General features: G+C 42.8%; 1 protein-coding gene across 1 annotated transcript in view; it reads right to left on the bottom strand.

Moving 5' to 3' along the window:
- Nucleotides 1-15,593, bottom strand: part of CUNH2orf80 (chromosome unknown C2orf80 homolog) — a 394,484-nt gene that overhangs the window by 357,446 nt on the left and 21,445 nt on the right. Inside the window, exon 2 of the mRNA XM_073645572.1 lies at nt 10,961-11,056. Within this exon, the coding sequence (XP_073501673.1) occupies nt 10,961-11,001 (41 nt within the window). The 5' untranslated portion in view covers nt 11,002-11,056. The remainder of the gene's footprint in view (nt 1-10,960; nt 11,057-15,593) is intronic.

Raw genomic sequence — 15,593 nt, 5'->3', positions numbered from 1 at the left:
TCCCCTTTTTGCACCACAGCAATACGTCCGTTACAACACTTGTCATAACACTTAGGGCTCCAGGACTTAATTTCATTGGTAGACCAATCCAGTACAGGATTGTGCAGTTTTAACCAGGGCAACCCCAAAACTACTGGAGAAGGCAAATTATTTAATACTACCAAATCCAAATTCTCTTGGTGAACACCATTAATAGTGAGGAGAAATTCACAGACCTTGTGAGTAACACTCTTCAAGGGAGAGCCATCGACAGAAACCACAGCAATAGGGGATGACAAAGGTTTGGGTTTTAATTTAAGTTTTTCCAAGAATCCCCCATCAATCACATTCAGAGTAGAACCACAATCCACAAATACCCGAAATTCAATTAATTCTTCCTGAGCAGCAGTAGTAGCAGAAAGAAATACACCCTTAGTATTTAAACAAGCTATACGGGCGTAACTGACCTTTTTTTTTTCTTTGTTCATACGAAGCACACAGTTCTTAATAAAATGGTCAGATTTCCCGCAATAAAAGCACAAACCTTCAGAAGACCTGCGGTCTTTTTCCTGAGAGCGGGGTGCCATCGCCCCAATCTCCATCAGCTCTCCAATGTCAGTACAGACCCTCTTAAGACTCGGAGCTGACATGGCAGAGGATTTACTCTCATTAACCCTTGCATGCAGTCTCCTGTCCACCCGTATAGCTAATTGCATTGCCTACTGCAAGTTTCCAGGTGTGGGATAAGCAATCAGCAAGTCCTTAACCCTTTCACCTAGCTCCGCAAGAAACAAACTTTTCAAAGCTGAATCGTTCCACCCCACCTGGGCAGACCACCGACGGAAGTGAGAACAATATTTTTCCACATTACCTGATCCCTGTCTCAAACGTCTCAATTCAGTCTCAGCTGATGAGACACGATCAGGATCATCATACAACAAACCCAAAGCAGAAAAAAAACTATCCACTGATCTAAAGCATGGATCACTAGGTTGGAGAGAAAAGGCCCATCCCTGAGGTTCTTTGCGCAAAAGTGACATTATGAACCCTATGCGCTGTGATTCATCACCAGAGGATCTGGGTCTCAAACGAAAATACAACAAACAAGCATTTTTAAAGGAAAAAGAATTCTTGTTGATCACCAAAAAATAAATCAGGCAAACGTACCTTTGGCTCCACAAAATGTGCTCCAGAACAGCTACTCACGTGTTGTTGGAGCTCGGCCACCTCCAGAGAGAGTCCCTGCAGGCGTTGAGCCAAATCCTGAACCGACACCATGATGGAAACTGGAAATCTTTCCTTAGAGATATTTTTGGGCTGGACTTACTGATATGATCTGCTACAAGCACTAAGGAAAGAAAGGAGATCTGTCCCTACAATAGAACTAAGCTAGATCCCTACGATGTAACGGGGAGCCTGATCCTGCGAGCAGACCCGCTAAAGTCCTCGGCTAGTCTGTACGAAGACCTATAGATGCAAGGGAGGGATCCCTACAAGAACTAGGGACTGGGATAAAGTTGGACACCTCCTAGCAGAAATTGTAGCAGTAAAAGACAAACACACCACATAGAACAAAAAGGTCCGAAGACCTAGCTAAACTGACAGAGAAAGGTAACTAAGCACCAGGCTAGCTTAAGAGTAGAAATTACAATGAAGTCCAGCAAGGCCAGGAGGGCAGAGCAGGACTAAATAGGCAAAAAAGGTCATGTGACCAGCAAGATAGAAAAAACCTAACAGGAGAGTTCTAACAACAGAGACCTTCCCAGCCTGATAATATAAGCCCACAGCTTTCTGCTTTACCTTGGATAGTTCTGAAAAATGTATTTATTTATTAACTAAATACATGTACCGTAAACTACACATGCACAGCACTAATTATATATCTCACGGATATCTATCTCTATCGCTGCACATCTAACACCTAAACATCTGTCCTTACTATTCTGCATTCTATTCCGGTATGTCATCCGTATTGTCATCCGTGCTGTCAAAAAAAAACAGACATGTCCACGTGTGAACACACAGACATGTGCGCAGGCCCATAGATTATAATGGGTGTGCATGTTGTGTCAGAGTCACTGGTGTGATATACGAGGGGAGGTATGTGTCACTCAGGTTTCTCTCCTGTGTGAACTGAAACCTACTAATTTCTGCCAGCATGTTATATGCTGGGAGTTAACTCTCTTAAAGGGGGGAGGGGTTTATGGGAATGGCAGATAGGGTGGGAGGCCATTCCTCTACCTCCCCTCAGGGTGTGGCTGAGCAAGCTTAAAAGCTCAGTCACTATTTTTTTTTTCTGTTGTGGTTTGGAGAGGCAAGGTCTCCAGAATGTGAAAGCTTCACCTCAAGATGGAACTGAAGGCTGGGACTACAACCTATGTGGTTGAATCCCACACTCATATGTACTGTGCTATTGTTTATCTTTTGTTTTGTCGGTTTTGCCAGTAAGGCCGTGTTTATTTTGCTGGAGTTGCAGGGCTTTATGCCGTATAATAAAACCTGCAGAGAAAACCCGGGTTCCTGAGTCTACTTCCGGAAGCAGCCGAGCAAGTCGTCTTGCCACAATGTGTAAGTGTCTAAAGTACGAGTGAAAACTGTCACCACCTATTTTTCCATACTACATGAGTTGTGCTCCGCATGTTTTTCTAATCACTCTCTATCACTATCACACTGCCCTTTGCTCTAAACAGCGTGCAAGGACTATGATTACAGCAGAGAGAAGTGCAGCGCTGAGGAACAGCAGCAAAAAGTATTTTTTTTATTAAGTAAAACTTTGTGTCCAAGAGCAGTACACCTCCTGTTTTTGGTTTTCTCTGCCTGTGCTTGTGCATTAGCATAATTGTGGTAATGGAGGGTAGTGGTAATGAGGGATCAATGAGAAGCCATGCCATCTTCAAGTTGGCTTCCATTCTAAATCAGCTATATAAATCAAAGGTTTTTACTGTAGATACTGACTTTCAAAACAGTCACTATGTATCTAAAACAAGTTAACATATACAGTACAAAAGTTTGGACACACCTTCTCATTTAAAGATTTTTCTGTATTTTCTTGACTATGGAAATTGTACATTCACACTGAAGGCATCAAAACTATGAATTAACACATGTGGAATAATATACTTAACAAAAAAGTGTGAAACAACTGAAAACATGTCTTATATTCTAGGTTCTTCAAAGTAGCCACCTTTTGCTTTGATGACTGCTTTGGACGCTCTTGGCATTCTCTTGATGAGCTTCAAGAGGTAGTCACCGGAAATCGTCTTCCAACAATCTTGAAGGCGTTCCCAGAGATGCTTAGCACTTGTTGGCCCTTTTGCCTTCACTCTGCGGTCCAGCTCACCCTAAACCATCTCGATTGGGTTCAGGTCATCTGGCGTAGCACCCCATCACTCTCCTTCTTGGTCAAATAGTCCTTACACAGCCTGGAGGTGTGTTTGGGGTCATTGCCCTGTTGAAAAATAAATGATGGTCCTACTAAACGCAAAGCGGATGGAATCGCATGCCGCTGCAAGATGCTGTGGTAGCCATGCTGGTTCAGTATGCCTTCAATTTTGAATAAATCCCCAACAGTGTCACCAGCAAAGCACCCCCACACCATCACACCTCCTCCTCCATGCTTCACGGTGGGAATCAGGCATGTAGAGTCCATCCGTTCACCTTTTCTGCATCGCACAAAGACACGGTGGTTGGAATCAAAGATCTCAAATTTGGACTCATCAGACCAAAGCACAGATTTCCACTGGTCTAATGTCCATTCCTTGTGTTCTTTAGCCAAAACAAGTCTCTTCTGCTTGTTGCCTGTCCTTAGCAGTGGTTTCCTAGCAGCTATTTTACCATGAAGGCCTGCTGCACAAAGTCTCCTCTTAACAGTTGTTGTAGAGATGTGTCTGCTGCTAGAACTCTGTGTGGCATTGACCTGGTCTCTAATCTGAGCTGCTGTTAACCTGCGATTTCTGAGGCTGGTGACTCGGATAAACTTATCCTCAGAAGCAGAGGTGACTCTTGGTCTTCCTTTCCTGGGGCAGTCCTCATGTGAGCCAGTTTCTTTGCAGCGCTTGATGGTTTTTGCAACTGCACTTGGGGACACTTTCAAAGTTTTCCCAATTTTTCAGACTGACTGACCTTCATTTCTTAAAGTAATGATGGCCACTCGTTTTTCTTTACTTAGCTGCTTTTTTCTTGCTATAACACAAATTCTAACAGTCTATTCAGTAGGACTATCAGCTGTGTCTCCACCAGACTTCTGCACAACACAACTGATGGTCCCAACCCCATTTATAAGGCAAGAAATCCCACTTATTAAACCTGACAGGGCACACCTGTGAAGTGAAAACCATTTCCGGTGACTACCTCTTGAAGCTCATCAAGAGAATGCCAAGAGTGTGCACAGCAGTCATCAAAGCAAAAGGTGGCTTCTTTGAAGAACCTAGAATATAAGACATATTTTCAGTTGTTTCACACTTTTTTGTTAAGTATATAATTCCACATGTGTTAATTCATAGTTTTAATGCCTTCAGTGTGAATGTACAATTTTCATAGTCATGAAAATACAGAAAAATCTTTAAATGAGAAGGTGTATCCAAACTTTTGGTCTGTACTGTATATGAATTGCAGTCATTGTAATTTTCCAGTCAAATAACTATTAGAGTACAATTGAAAGGTTTTTGTACAAACTGCCTATGATAACATTATATTTAAAAAAAAATAAAAAACTCAAACTGCACTCAAAATACATGTTCCAAATTATTATGCACAGCAGAGTTTTCAACCTTTTCATTTTAATAAAGAAAAAAAAATGGTCATTTTTGAAATTATAAGCATTAGCAGGTTATTACAAACTGAAATCAAACAGTTTTCAACTCAAAACTTTATTCTAGGTGATGTTACATTTGCACATAGGACCCCTTGTTCGAAAGGAGCTTCTGAACTCTCTCGTCCATTGAATTTGTCAGGTTTTGGATGGTTTCTGCTTTAATTGTTTTGCATGAGGACAGAATACCCTCTCAGAGCTGTTGCTTAGATGTGAACTGCCTCCCGCCATCATAGTCACTCCTTTTGATGATGCTCCAGAGGTTCTCAATGGGGTTGAGGTCAGGGGAGCATGGGTGCCACACCATAAGTTTGTCCCCTTTTATGCCCATAGCAGCCAGAGATGCAGATGTGTTATGTGCAGCATGAGATGGGGCATTATCATGCATGAAAATGATTTTGCTGCGAAATGCACAGTTCTTCTTGAACCATGGAAGGAAGTGCTCTTTGAGAAACTCAACATACATTATGGAGTTCATCTTTACCCCTTCAGGGATCCTAAAAGGGCTGACAATCTCTCTCCCCATGATTCCAGCCCAAAACATTACTCCACCTCCTCCTTGTTAGCGCCGTAGCCATGTTTGCATGGGGTGTCCATCAACCAGCCATCCTCCACTCCATCCATCTGGACTATCGAGATCATTTCATGCATGATAATGCCCCATCTCATGCTGCACATAACACATCTGCATCTCTGGCAGCTATGGGCATAAAAGGGGACAAACTTTCGGTGTGGCACCCATGCTCCCCTGACCTCAACCCCATTGAGAACCTCTGGAGCATCATCAAAAGGAGTGTCTATGATGGCGAGAGGCAGTTCACATCTAAGCAACAGCTTTGGGAGGGTATTCTGTCCTCATGCAAAACAATTAAAGCAGAAACCATCCAAAACCTGAAAAATTCAATGGACGAGAGAGTTCAGAAGCTCCTTTCCAATAAGGGGTCCTATGTGTAAATGTAACATCACCTAGAATAAAGTTTTGAGTTGAAAACTGTTTGATTTCAGTTTGTAATAACCTGCTAATGCTTATCATTTCAAAAATGACCATTTTTTTGTTCTTTATTAAAATGAAAAGGTTGAAAACTCTGCTGTGCATAATAATTTGGAACATGCATTTTGAGTGCAGTTTGAGTTTTTTATTTTTTAAAAAAATATACTGTTATCATAGGCAGTTTGTACAAAAACCTTTCAATTGTACTCTAATAGTTATTTGACTGGAAAATTACAATGACTGCAATTCATATAGGTAATTTGGGAAAATCTGAGAAAATATTATTTGCATAATAATTTGGAACACAGTGTATTAAACCTGACAGGGCACACCTGTGAAGTGAAAACCATTTCCGGTGACTACCTCTTGAAGCTCATCAAGAGAATGGCAAGAGTGCGCAAAGCAGTCATCAAAGCAAAAGGTGGCTACTTTGAAGAACCTAGAATATAAGACATATTTTCAGTTGTTTCAAACTTTTTTGTTAAGTATATAATTCCACATGTGTTAATTCATAGTTTTGATGCCTTCAGTGTGAATGTACAATTTTCATAGTCATGAAAATACAGAAAAATCTTTAAATGAGGTGTGTCCAAACTTTTGGTCTGTACTGTATATATATACAGTATATTTATTTTTTTTGCTGATGATATGTCTTTAAGTGCTTAAACTACTGCACACTCTAGTAGCTGTAGTTACAGACAGATACCAGCTATATAACATCTCACTGGTAGAGCCACAGTATACGTACAAGGATTTTTCCCGTATCCATTACTACACACAACGCTACACTGCTCAAAAAAATAAAGGGAACACTCAAATAACACATCCTAGATCTGAATGAATGAAATATTATCATTGAATACTTTGTTCTGTACAAAGTTGAATGTGCTGACAACAAAATCACACAAAAATCATCAATGGAAATCAAATTTATTAACCAATGGAGGCCTGGATTTGAAGTCACCCCCAAAATTAAAGTGGAAAAACACACTACAGGCTGATCTAACTTTGATGTAATGTCCTTAAAACAAGTAAAAATGAGGCTCAGTATTGTGTGTGGCCTCCACGTGCCTGTATGACCTCCCTACAACGCGTGGGCATGCTCCTGATGAGGTTGCGGATGGTCTCCTGTGGGATCTCCTCCCAGACCTGGACTAAAGCATCCGCCAACTCCTGGACAGTCTGTGGTGCAACGTGACGTTGGTGGATGGAGCGAGACATGATGTCCCAGATGTGCTCAATCAGATTCAGGTCAGGGGAACGGGCGGGCCAGTCCATAGCTTCAATGCCTTCATCTTGCAGGAACTGCTGACACACTCCAGCCACATGAGGTCTGGCATTGTCCTGCATTAGGAGGAACCCAGGGCCAACCGCACCAGCATATGGTCTCACAAGGGGTCTGAGGATCTCATCTCGGTACCTAATGGCAGTCAGGCTACCTCAGCAGGGCACATGGAGGGCTGTGCGGCCCTCCAAAGAAATGCTACCCCACACCATTACACCATTACTGACCTACTGCCAAATCGGTCATGCTGAAGGATGTTGCAGGCAGCAGATCGCTCTCCATGGCATCTTCAGACTCTGTCACGTCTGTCACATGTGCTCACTGTGAACCCTTCCGCTGCCCCCAATAATGGTTGATGGTAATCTGGAGTTTTAGATTTAGAGGATTGCAGATTCTCGTCTCCAACGTCATTCTCTACAATACTTGGTGTACTGGAAGGGTTATGGTCCAGAGGAGAGGATGTGGGTTTCAGCATCAGAGGTGAACGCTCCCAGGTTGGTTCATTCATTCCACACCTCTTATCCTGAGAAACCTGGTCCTGAGTGTCTGGAGGCCACTCGTAGAGAGGGGGTAATGTCACAGGTGTGTCAGATGTGACAGACAGCCGCCCTGTAGTTGGTTACAGAAGATCTCTTCGTTTGGCTACAGACACCTTCTTAGCTGTTTCACTCTAGGACCCAGTGACTACCTCCCTCCTGCTCTAATTGACATCGTTGCATGGGTGTTTAAATAGTTTCACTTTGCTGCAGGGCGGTGCCGTTGATATTCACATGTTTCCTTGTGAAAGCTTGAAACGAGTGCTGTCTGTTTACTTCCTCTCTGGTGCTAAGAGGACATGTGTGTTATCTCTCTGAAGTCAGCTCAAGCTAAGTTATTTTTCCCCAGTGTCTGTCTACCTTATTGTCTTTAGTTGTTAGTTGTTAGTGGGGATTGACTAGTGCTCATGCCCCCCTTCCCTATCCAGGGCCAAGCGCTAGGGAAATACAGGGGTAGGTTCCTGTGCGGCGATTGGTGAAGAACCAATATAGGGATGGTAGGGGAGACAGGGTGATATCAGATCAGCCTAGAAGGTCTCCACTCCCCCCTTTCCCTAGAGTCTGGGCTCCCTTCCCCTCTATTCCCTTTGTGTTGCACTTAGTCTTTCCCACACTTTGCATGACATTACCGGGGCCTCGTCTTTTTTTTCTTGCTGTGGGGGTTTTCATTAGGAGTTTGGGAACTTTTCTGGGTTACAATCCTCTGTGCCAGAGAAGGAGAGATTTTCTTCCCGATTAATTATGGTCTGGAAGGAGGTCAAAAGGGGTCTTTTGGTAGCTAGTGACCGGGCCAAGAGAAGTGCTAACCGCAAATGTAGAAAGACTCCTTTCTTTAGCGAGGGTGATTTTGTGTGGTTGACCTCAAAAAATCTACGCATAAAAGTTACGTCTAGGAAGTTTGCTCCTAAACTCATAGGTCATTATATAATTATTAAAATTTTGAATCCTGTGATGGTTAAGTTGCAACTTCCAATTGCCTGGAGGATCAATAACTCCTTCCACTCTTTCCTTTTGAAAAAATTTGAGGGGACTCCTAGACATAATTGAGGTGGTTCGGGAGTGTGAGTTTGAGCGAGTTCTTGGGGTCAGACGCTGTCTACATTATCTCATAAAGTGGAAAGATTATGATCCTGAAAATAACTCCTAGGTTGATTTGCAGGATCTTCATGAGAATCTCTTGGTGAGGGAGTTCCATTGGTGACATCGGATGGTGGGGGCTTCTGAGGGTCCGGTGGCCCCTTGCAGGAGGGGGGGGTACTGTCATGTCTTGGTTTGGGGATTCAATCCGGTGACCTCTTGCTCCATGGTTGGATCCTCTATCTGCTGAGCTATTGCAGTTTATTCCCTGTCTTTATGTTGATGGTTTTTCTTTCTGGGTTTTCTCCTCTTCAGGTCTTTCCCATTGTCCGGTTTTGGTAGTCCTATCACTTTCTGAGTTAGGCTATATATATTCTACCTTCATGTTACCCGCACGCCGCTAGGTACCGATAGGGGCGAGACAGGTTACATGAATTCTTTGTAATCCTAGGGGAACCGTTACTCAGGGCGACCATAGACCATGTGTTGCAGCTTCTCTCAGGCACACAGTGGTATTGACCCTGTGGTACAGACACGTAGGTTGTTTCACTTACTGACAAGACACACTTGACAAGAGTCCTCATAAATGGTATAACAGTAGCATTTAATAAGAAGCCGCACAGTCAGTGCAACTTAAGTCTTATGAGCAACAGGCTCCAGTGACAAACAGTACAGTTTCCTTAGCAGCACAGCAGTTCATAGTCTTCCCAGTACTGCAGGACAGCACAGTTCTAATGCAAAGGCACATTAATGAACACAGCATTCTTTACAGCACAGTGAGATGGAGGGGGGGTTTGCTGAGGGAGATGATCCCTGTGACTCCTTTTCTTCCAGTTCTTATCTTTCTGCCTGACAATACTCTGCACTGCTAGTTCAGGAACTCTACCTGACCTGTGCTTAGCTTCACTCCTGACTTGAATCCTTTTCATTTGCAGGGGCGCTTCTGTGAGATACAGAACACACACACACACCAGCTTTCTTTTCAGCTCCAGACAGACAGTAAACAACTTCCCCACAATCCCCCTGGGGCTTTGCTAAAACACTCCCCTTCTCCTGTGACTGTGTTAACCCCTCTAGTTGCTGGATGCTTCTAGAGCACAACACTTCCTGTCTCATGTGCTTGTGTTACTTCTAATAGTTGCTGAATTCATTAAGCACTACTTCTGCATGTCACATTCACTACACTATCTTGCTGGCTATACTTCTAAGTCAGGGGTGGGGAAACTTATTTCTGCCAAGGGCAATTTAGATTTTCATCCCATCCTTTGGGAGCCGCACAAATCGCGAGCTAACTCCGCCCTCAAAGTGCGTCCTGATGCTGGCACTGGTGTCAGGATGTAATCTTTCATTGCATGCACCTCAACATTCAGTAGTGAACACTGCATGCACATGCTCACAGAGCAAGAAGAAATTAAACGGATGGCGGCCGAAAAATGCAGCTACCGGCCCAAACACTGTAGTCCCCAGGAATCTGCCCGGGGGCCAGATAAAAGGTCATCAAGGACTGTAAATGGCCCGTGGGCCCGTGGTTCCCCACCCCTGTTCTGGAATAGTGCTAAGGAGTTCTAGCCCTTCGCTGAAGGGATTTTCCCTGCTAGGAAAACACTGTTTGTATTTCTGCTATGTGTTTGTTTGTCTGCCTTCCCAGCACCTTTCCTTTCTCCTCAGTTAGGTTAGTGGAAGATTATTCTTGTTTCATCAATTATTGTCCCTAGTTCGCCTTATTTTCCCTTTGTGTACATGCTTTAAGTTTCCTCACCATAAGTCCTCGTGTACCTCTGCACACTTTCCCTCTCCTGGTTAGTTGTGCAAAGCGGGCCCTCCTTTGGTTCCTCAGGAGGTACGAGAAACCCTTCGCGGCCTTTTAGAGAGCCAGATCCGTGGTGGTGTTTTTGGTTGTGCGGCTAGGGATTATCTAGTCTGTACAGGGACCAGTAAGGTGTGGGTGCGGTTTTTCTGTGTTGTAGGCGTTATTATATCAGTTACCCGTGTATGAGGGAGTTACGTGCATAACAATGACATAATGCAGTAATGGGTCGTTATCGTTAACCAGTTACAAGGGTATTTTTAATTTAAAAACTAATGGCATATTGCTAGGATTTTCCATCACTTTAGGATGAGCTGAGGGGAATTGGACCTCTCGGACCCCCAATGATTCTAATAATTAATAGAATTTAGGTTGCATCCCCTTCTACCTTCATTTTCTCATCTACCTTCCAATCAATAAGCCATCACTTTATATTATATGCAATTAACATAATATAGAGTTTAACTATACTTACAGAAGCTTTTCAAGTTCTTTCCTCAGACGTTTTCTATCCATTAAGCCTTTACAGATCACAATATTATGTTCTCAATATTCATCAAAGTTATCAGTCCTGTGAATGAGGTGCTGACATGAGTATATGAGCCATCATAGTAAGCAAAGTTTTATTTGACATAATGTGGACATCTTTGTATAAAATTCTTCTTCATATTTAAAACAAAAGCACTGGGCCCCCATAGGGGGAAAGCATTAAAGGGGTTATCCAGGACTATATTTTTCTTTACTATGAGCCAAAAAGCTAATAGGCATGTAGTTGCTAACTACATGCCTGCTCTGTCTGGCGCTGGCTCAGAGTGGTCACGTACCGCTCCTACCGGCATCTCATCACCATGTCAAAAGAGAAGCTCTTCCTCTTCTGGGTTGCTCTGTCAATGAGTGTGACTGCTAATGTCTTGCTGATTGACAGCCGACTTCCCGTAGTTAGGCAGCAGGGAGCTAGCTGTCAATCAGCATGACATTGGTAGTCATGCCCCCTCAACAGAGCAGAGCGAAAGAAAACCACTGCTCTGGTAATATGATGTCACTGGAAGCCATAGAATCGCCAGCAGGAGCGGTCTGTGAATGATCTGTGCTGGCAGAGATTTGGTGCAAAAATGGCAATGAATGCCGCAAGACGAAAAACAAAAGTGACTTAAAAAAATGCAACAGGAAAATTATATATCTTTGTACCTTGTTAGCCAGTAGCTAGAAAAATATTTAGATTTGAGAGTCCTCAGTGGTTTGCAGAATGGTGGCTCAGTGGTTAGAACTGCAGCACTGGGGGCCTGGGTTCAAATCCCACCAAGGACAACATCTGCAAGGAGTTTATATGTTCTCCCCATGTTTGCATGGGTTTCCTCTGAGTTCTACGGTTTCCTCCCACACTCCAAAAGACATACTGATAGAGAACCTAGATTGTGAGCCCCAATGGGGACAGTGCCGACGTCTGTAAATTGTCACTCTGGCATGCCAAGGTAAGGAGGCTTATTTGCCATGCAATGCTCCTCTGGGAAATTTAATATGCAAATTGCCTCTTCAGAGACCTCAGTCCATAGCCTCTTACCTAGCCAAATCAGTTCTCATACTTTGCACTGATGAGGGTAAACAGCCCGAAACACCGTGTCTGCAAATTGAGATTCTGATTTGGTTATTATCCTAAGTCATATTGCAAGACTCGTAAAAGGGTCGATTGTGACTTGTAAGATTGCTGCTACCAATAGGTGGCACTATAGAGTTCAAGTCCTCTTTCTCTCTGATGAGGCAATTTGCATATTACATTTCCCAGTGGAGCATTGCACGGCGAATAAGCCTCCTTACCATGGCATGCTAGAGCCTTTCAATACCAGTAACTTCATGTCCATGATGTTGTGATCAGGGATTCAAAAATGTTTTGCCACAGGTAGATTATTCTTTTTTCTTTTATTGTGTGGCGATGAGAATTCATCCTTGTTCTAAGTTTTTGTCCTGTCTCCCCAACATACAGACCCCCAGCTGGACATTTGGCACATATAATTAAGTACACCACATTAGATGTGATGCAGCTGAAAGTACCTGGGATCTTGTCTTTCTATACCAACTAAGGAATGTGCTCCACAGACCTGTGGGATCATCAGAACCCTGGACCAGACTTCAATCACAAAACAATAAAACTTTCACACTCCTTATCTATGAACTATATTTACGGCCACAACTGTTTATCCCTCTCCCATACTAATAGTTCTGCTTTACTTCACTTGTCTTATCTATTGCATTATTTCTGTGTCTTGTTGTGTATAAATATGTGACTCTTCAGATTTTCCATGATACTACAGTCATGGCCAAAAGTTTTGAGAATGACACCAAAATTATATTTTCACATGATCTGCTGGCCTCTGGTTTTTATTAGTGTTTGTCTGATGTTTATATCACATATAGAAATATAATTGCAATCATATTATGAGTACCAATAGGTTATATTGACAGTTAGAATGAGTTAATGCAGCAAGTCAATATTTGCAGTGTTGACCCTTCTTCTTCAAGACCTCTGTAATTCTCCCTGGCATGCTCTCAATCAACTTTTGGACCAAATCCTGACTGATAGCAGTCCATTCTTGCATAATCAATGCTTGCATTTTGCCAGAATTTGTTGGTTTTTGTTTGTCCACCCGTCTCTTGATGATTGCCCACAAGTTCTCAATGGGATTAAGATCTGGGGAGTTTCCAGGCCATGGACCCAAAATCTCTATGTTTTGTTCCATGAGCCATTTAGTTATCACCTTTGCTTTATGGCAAGGTGCTCCATCATGCTGGAAAAGGCATTGTTGGGCGCCAAACTGCTCTTGGACGGTTGGGAGAAGTTGCTCTTGGAGGACATTCTGGTACCATTCTTTATTCATGGCTGTGTTTTTAGGCAAGACTGTGAATGAGCCGATTCCCTTGGCTGAGAAGCAACCCCACACATGAATGGTTTCAGGATGCTTTACAGTTGGCATGAGACAAGACTGGTGGTAGCGCTCACCACTTCTTCTCTGAATAAGCTGTTTTCTAGATGTTCCAAACAATCGAAAAGGGGATTCAGAGAAAATGACTTTGCCCCAGTCCTCAGCAGTCCACTCCCTGTACCTTTTGCAGAATATCAGTCGGTCCCTGATGTTTTTTCTGGAGAGAAGTGGCTTCTTTGCTGCCCTCCTTGAAACCAGCCCTTGCTCAAAGAGTCTCCGCCTCACAGTGCGTGCAGAAGCACTCACACCAGCCTGCTGCCATTCCTGAGCAAGCTCGGCACTGCTGTTAGTCCGATCCCACAGCTGAAACAGTTTTAAGATACGGTCCTGGCGCTTGCTGGTCTTTCTTGGGCGCCCTGGAGCCTTTTTGACAACAATGGAAGCTCTCTCCTTGAAGTTCTTGATGATGCGATAGATTGTTGACTGAGGTGCAATCTTTGTAGCTGCGATACTCTTCCCTGTTAGGCCATTTTTGTCCAGTGCAATGATGGCTGCACGTGTTTCTTTAGCGATAACCATGGTTAACTGAAGAGAAACAATGATACCAAGAACCAGCCTCCTTTTAAAGTGTCCAGTGATGTCATTCTTACTTAATCATGACTAATTGATCGCCAGCCCTGTCCTCATCAACACCCACACCTGTGTTAATGGATCAATCACTAAAACGATGTTAGCTGCTCCTTTTAAGGCAGGACTGCAATGATGTTGAAATGTGTTTTGGGGGTTAAAGTTCATTTTCTGGGCAAATATTGACTTTGCAAGTACAGTAATTGCTGTTAAGCTGATCACTCTTTGACATTCAGGAGTATATGCAAATTGCCATTACAAAAAATGAAGCAGTAAACTTTGGAAAAATTACTATTTGTTTCATTCTCAATACTTTTGGCCATGACTGTATACCTGATGAAGAGACCAGAATAGTCTCGAAAGATTGCAATTTGTTACCATCTTTTCAGTTAGCCATTAAAAGGTATCAACCACTGAAGACTCTCAAATTTAAATATTTTTTTTTTTTTAAAAATGCAAATTATCAATCAGGGCATAAATGTATACCCAGATGCTGATTGGCATATAAGTCATACAAACAGTAATCTTAATAAAGCAATAGCTGTTTTCCATGGTCCTGCTGGCAGGCATATGAGTAGAGCCGGACAGTGATTCAATATTAAGATGGCCTCGGTTACAAGGTGACCAATTTAAATCTCCATGTAACTTCCTTCCAGATCTGGTTGTTGTACTGCTATAGTACCCTGTTGTGCTTTTTATTGTATTGACGCCTAACTTGATTTTGTTCCCCATTTATTCTGATGATTATCCATTGGCTGCCTTTCCAAAATTGACCCTTGGACTAAATATGAAGAACTAGGCAATAGGTAGATAAACAGGTGATGTTTATAGGCAATCCAATATATTTAAAGGGAATCTATCACTCCCTGGAACGCCTTGAAGCTATTACTATGGGCATGCTGGTGATACCAATTGCGCTTTTCTATCATAGATGCCTCTCCTATATTCAGTCTGTATATCTGAAAAAAGTTTTAAGTTATTGACCTAAACATTAAAGGGAATCTGTCACCCCCTGGGACGCTATTACTATGGGCATACAGGTGATAGTATTGTTAAAATAGTCCTACCTGTATACCTCATAGCTTCTGTTTTGTTGTTGCGAAATAGACTTTTAATCGTTTATGTTAATTAGTTCTTCCAGGCTCTGGGGCGTGCGGTGCCTAAAAGAAAACTCTTCCTGTTAGAACCCTCCTGTTTGTATTTTCCATCTTGTGTTTTGCGGTCACGTGATCATCTGCCTTTATATTCCAGCTCCGCCTTTTTGGCTGTGCTGGACTTCAGTATTGTTTGACTGTTTTGCTAGCTAGGTGCTTCGGTGCCTTTCTCTGTCAGTTCGCTTGGTCCCTTGGGACCTCTAGTACCTTTTTATCAGTTTATCTTTTTGTGTTCTGCAACAACTCTCTCTGTTCAGGAGGTGTCCATTTTTGTTCCAGTCCTTAGCTCTTTTAGGGACCCCTCTCCTTTATTCTATAGGTCTTCGTTCAGACTAGTCTAGGACTAAGGCGGGTCTGTTCACAAGAAACGGGCAGCCCGCTACATCGTAGGGATTCAGCTTAGTCTTAC

The sequence above is a fragment of the Phyllobates terribilis genome, unplaced genomic scaffold (assembly GCF_046119375.1).
Source record: "Phyllobates terribilis strain yellow unplaced genomic scaffold, ASM4611937v1 Scaffold_9__5_contigs__length_417890890, whole genome shotgun sequence".
Taxonomy (NCBI): Eukaryota; Metazoa; Chordata; class Amphibia; order Anura; family Dendrobatidae; genus Phyllobates; species Phyllobates terribilis.
The sequence above is the reverse complement of the archived record's forward strand: the minus strand, read 5'-3'. Positions and strand labels throughout refer to the sequence as shown.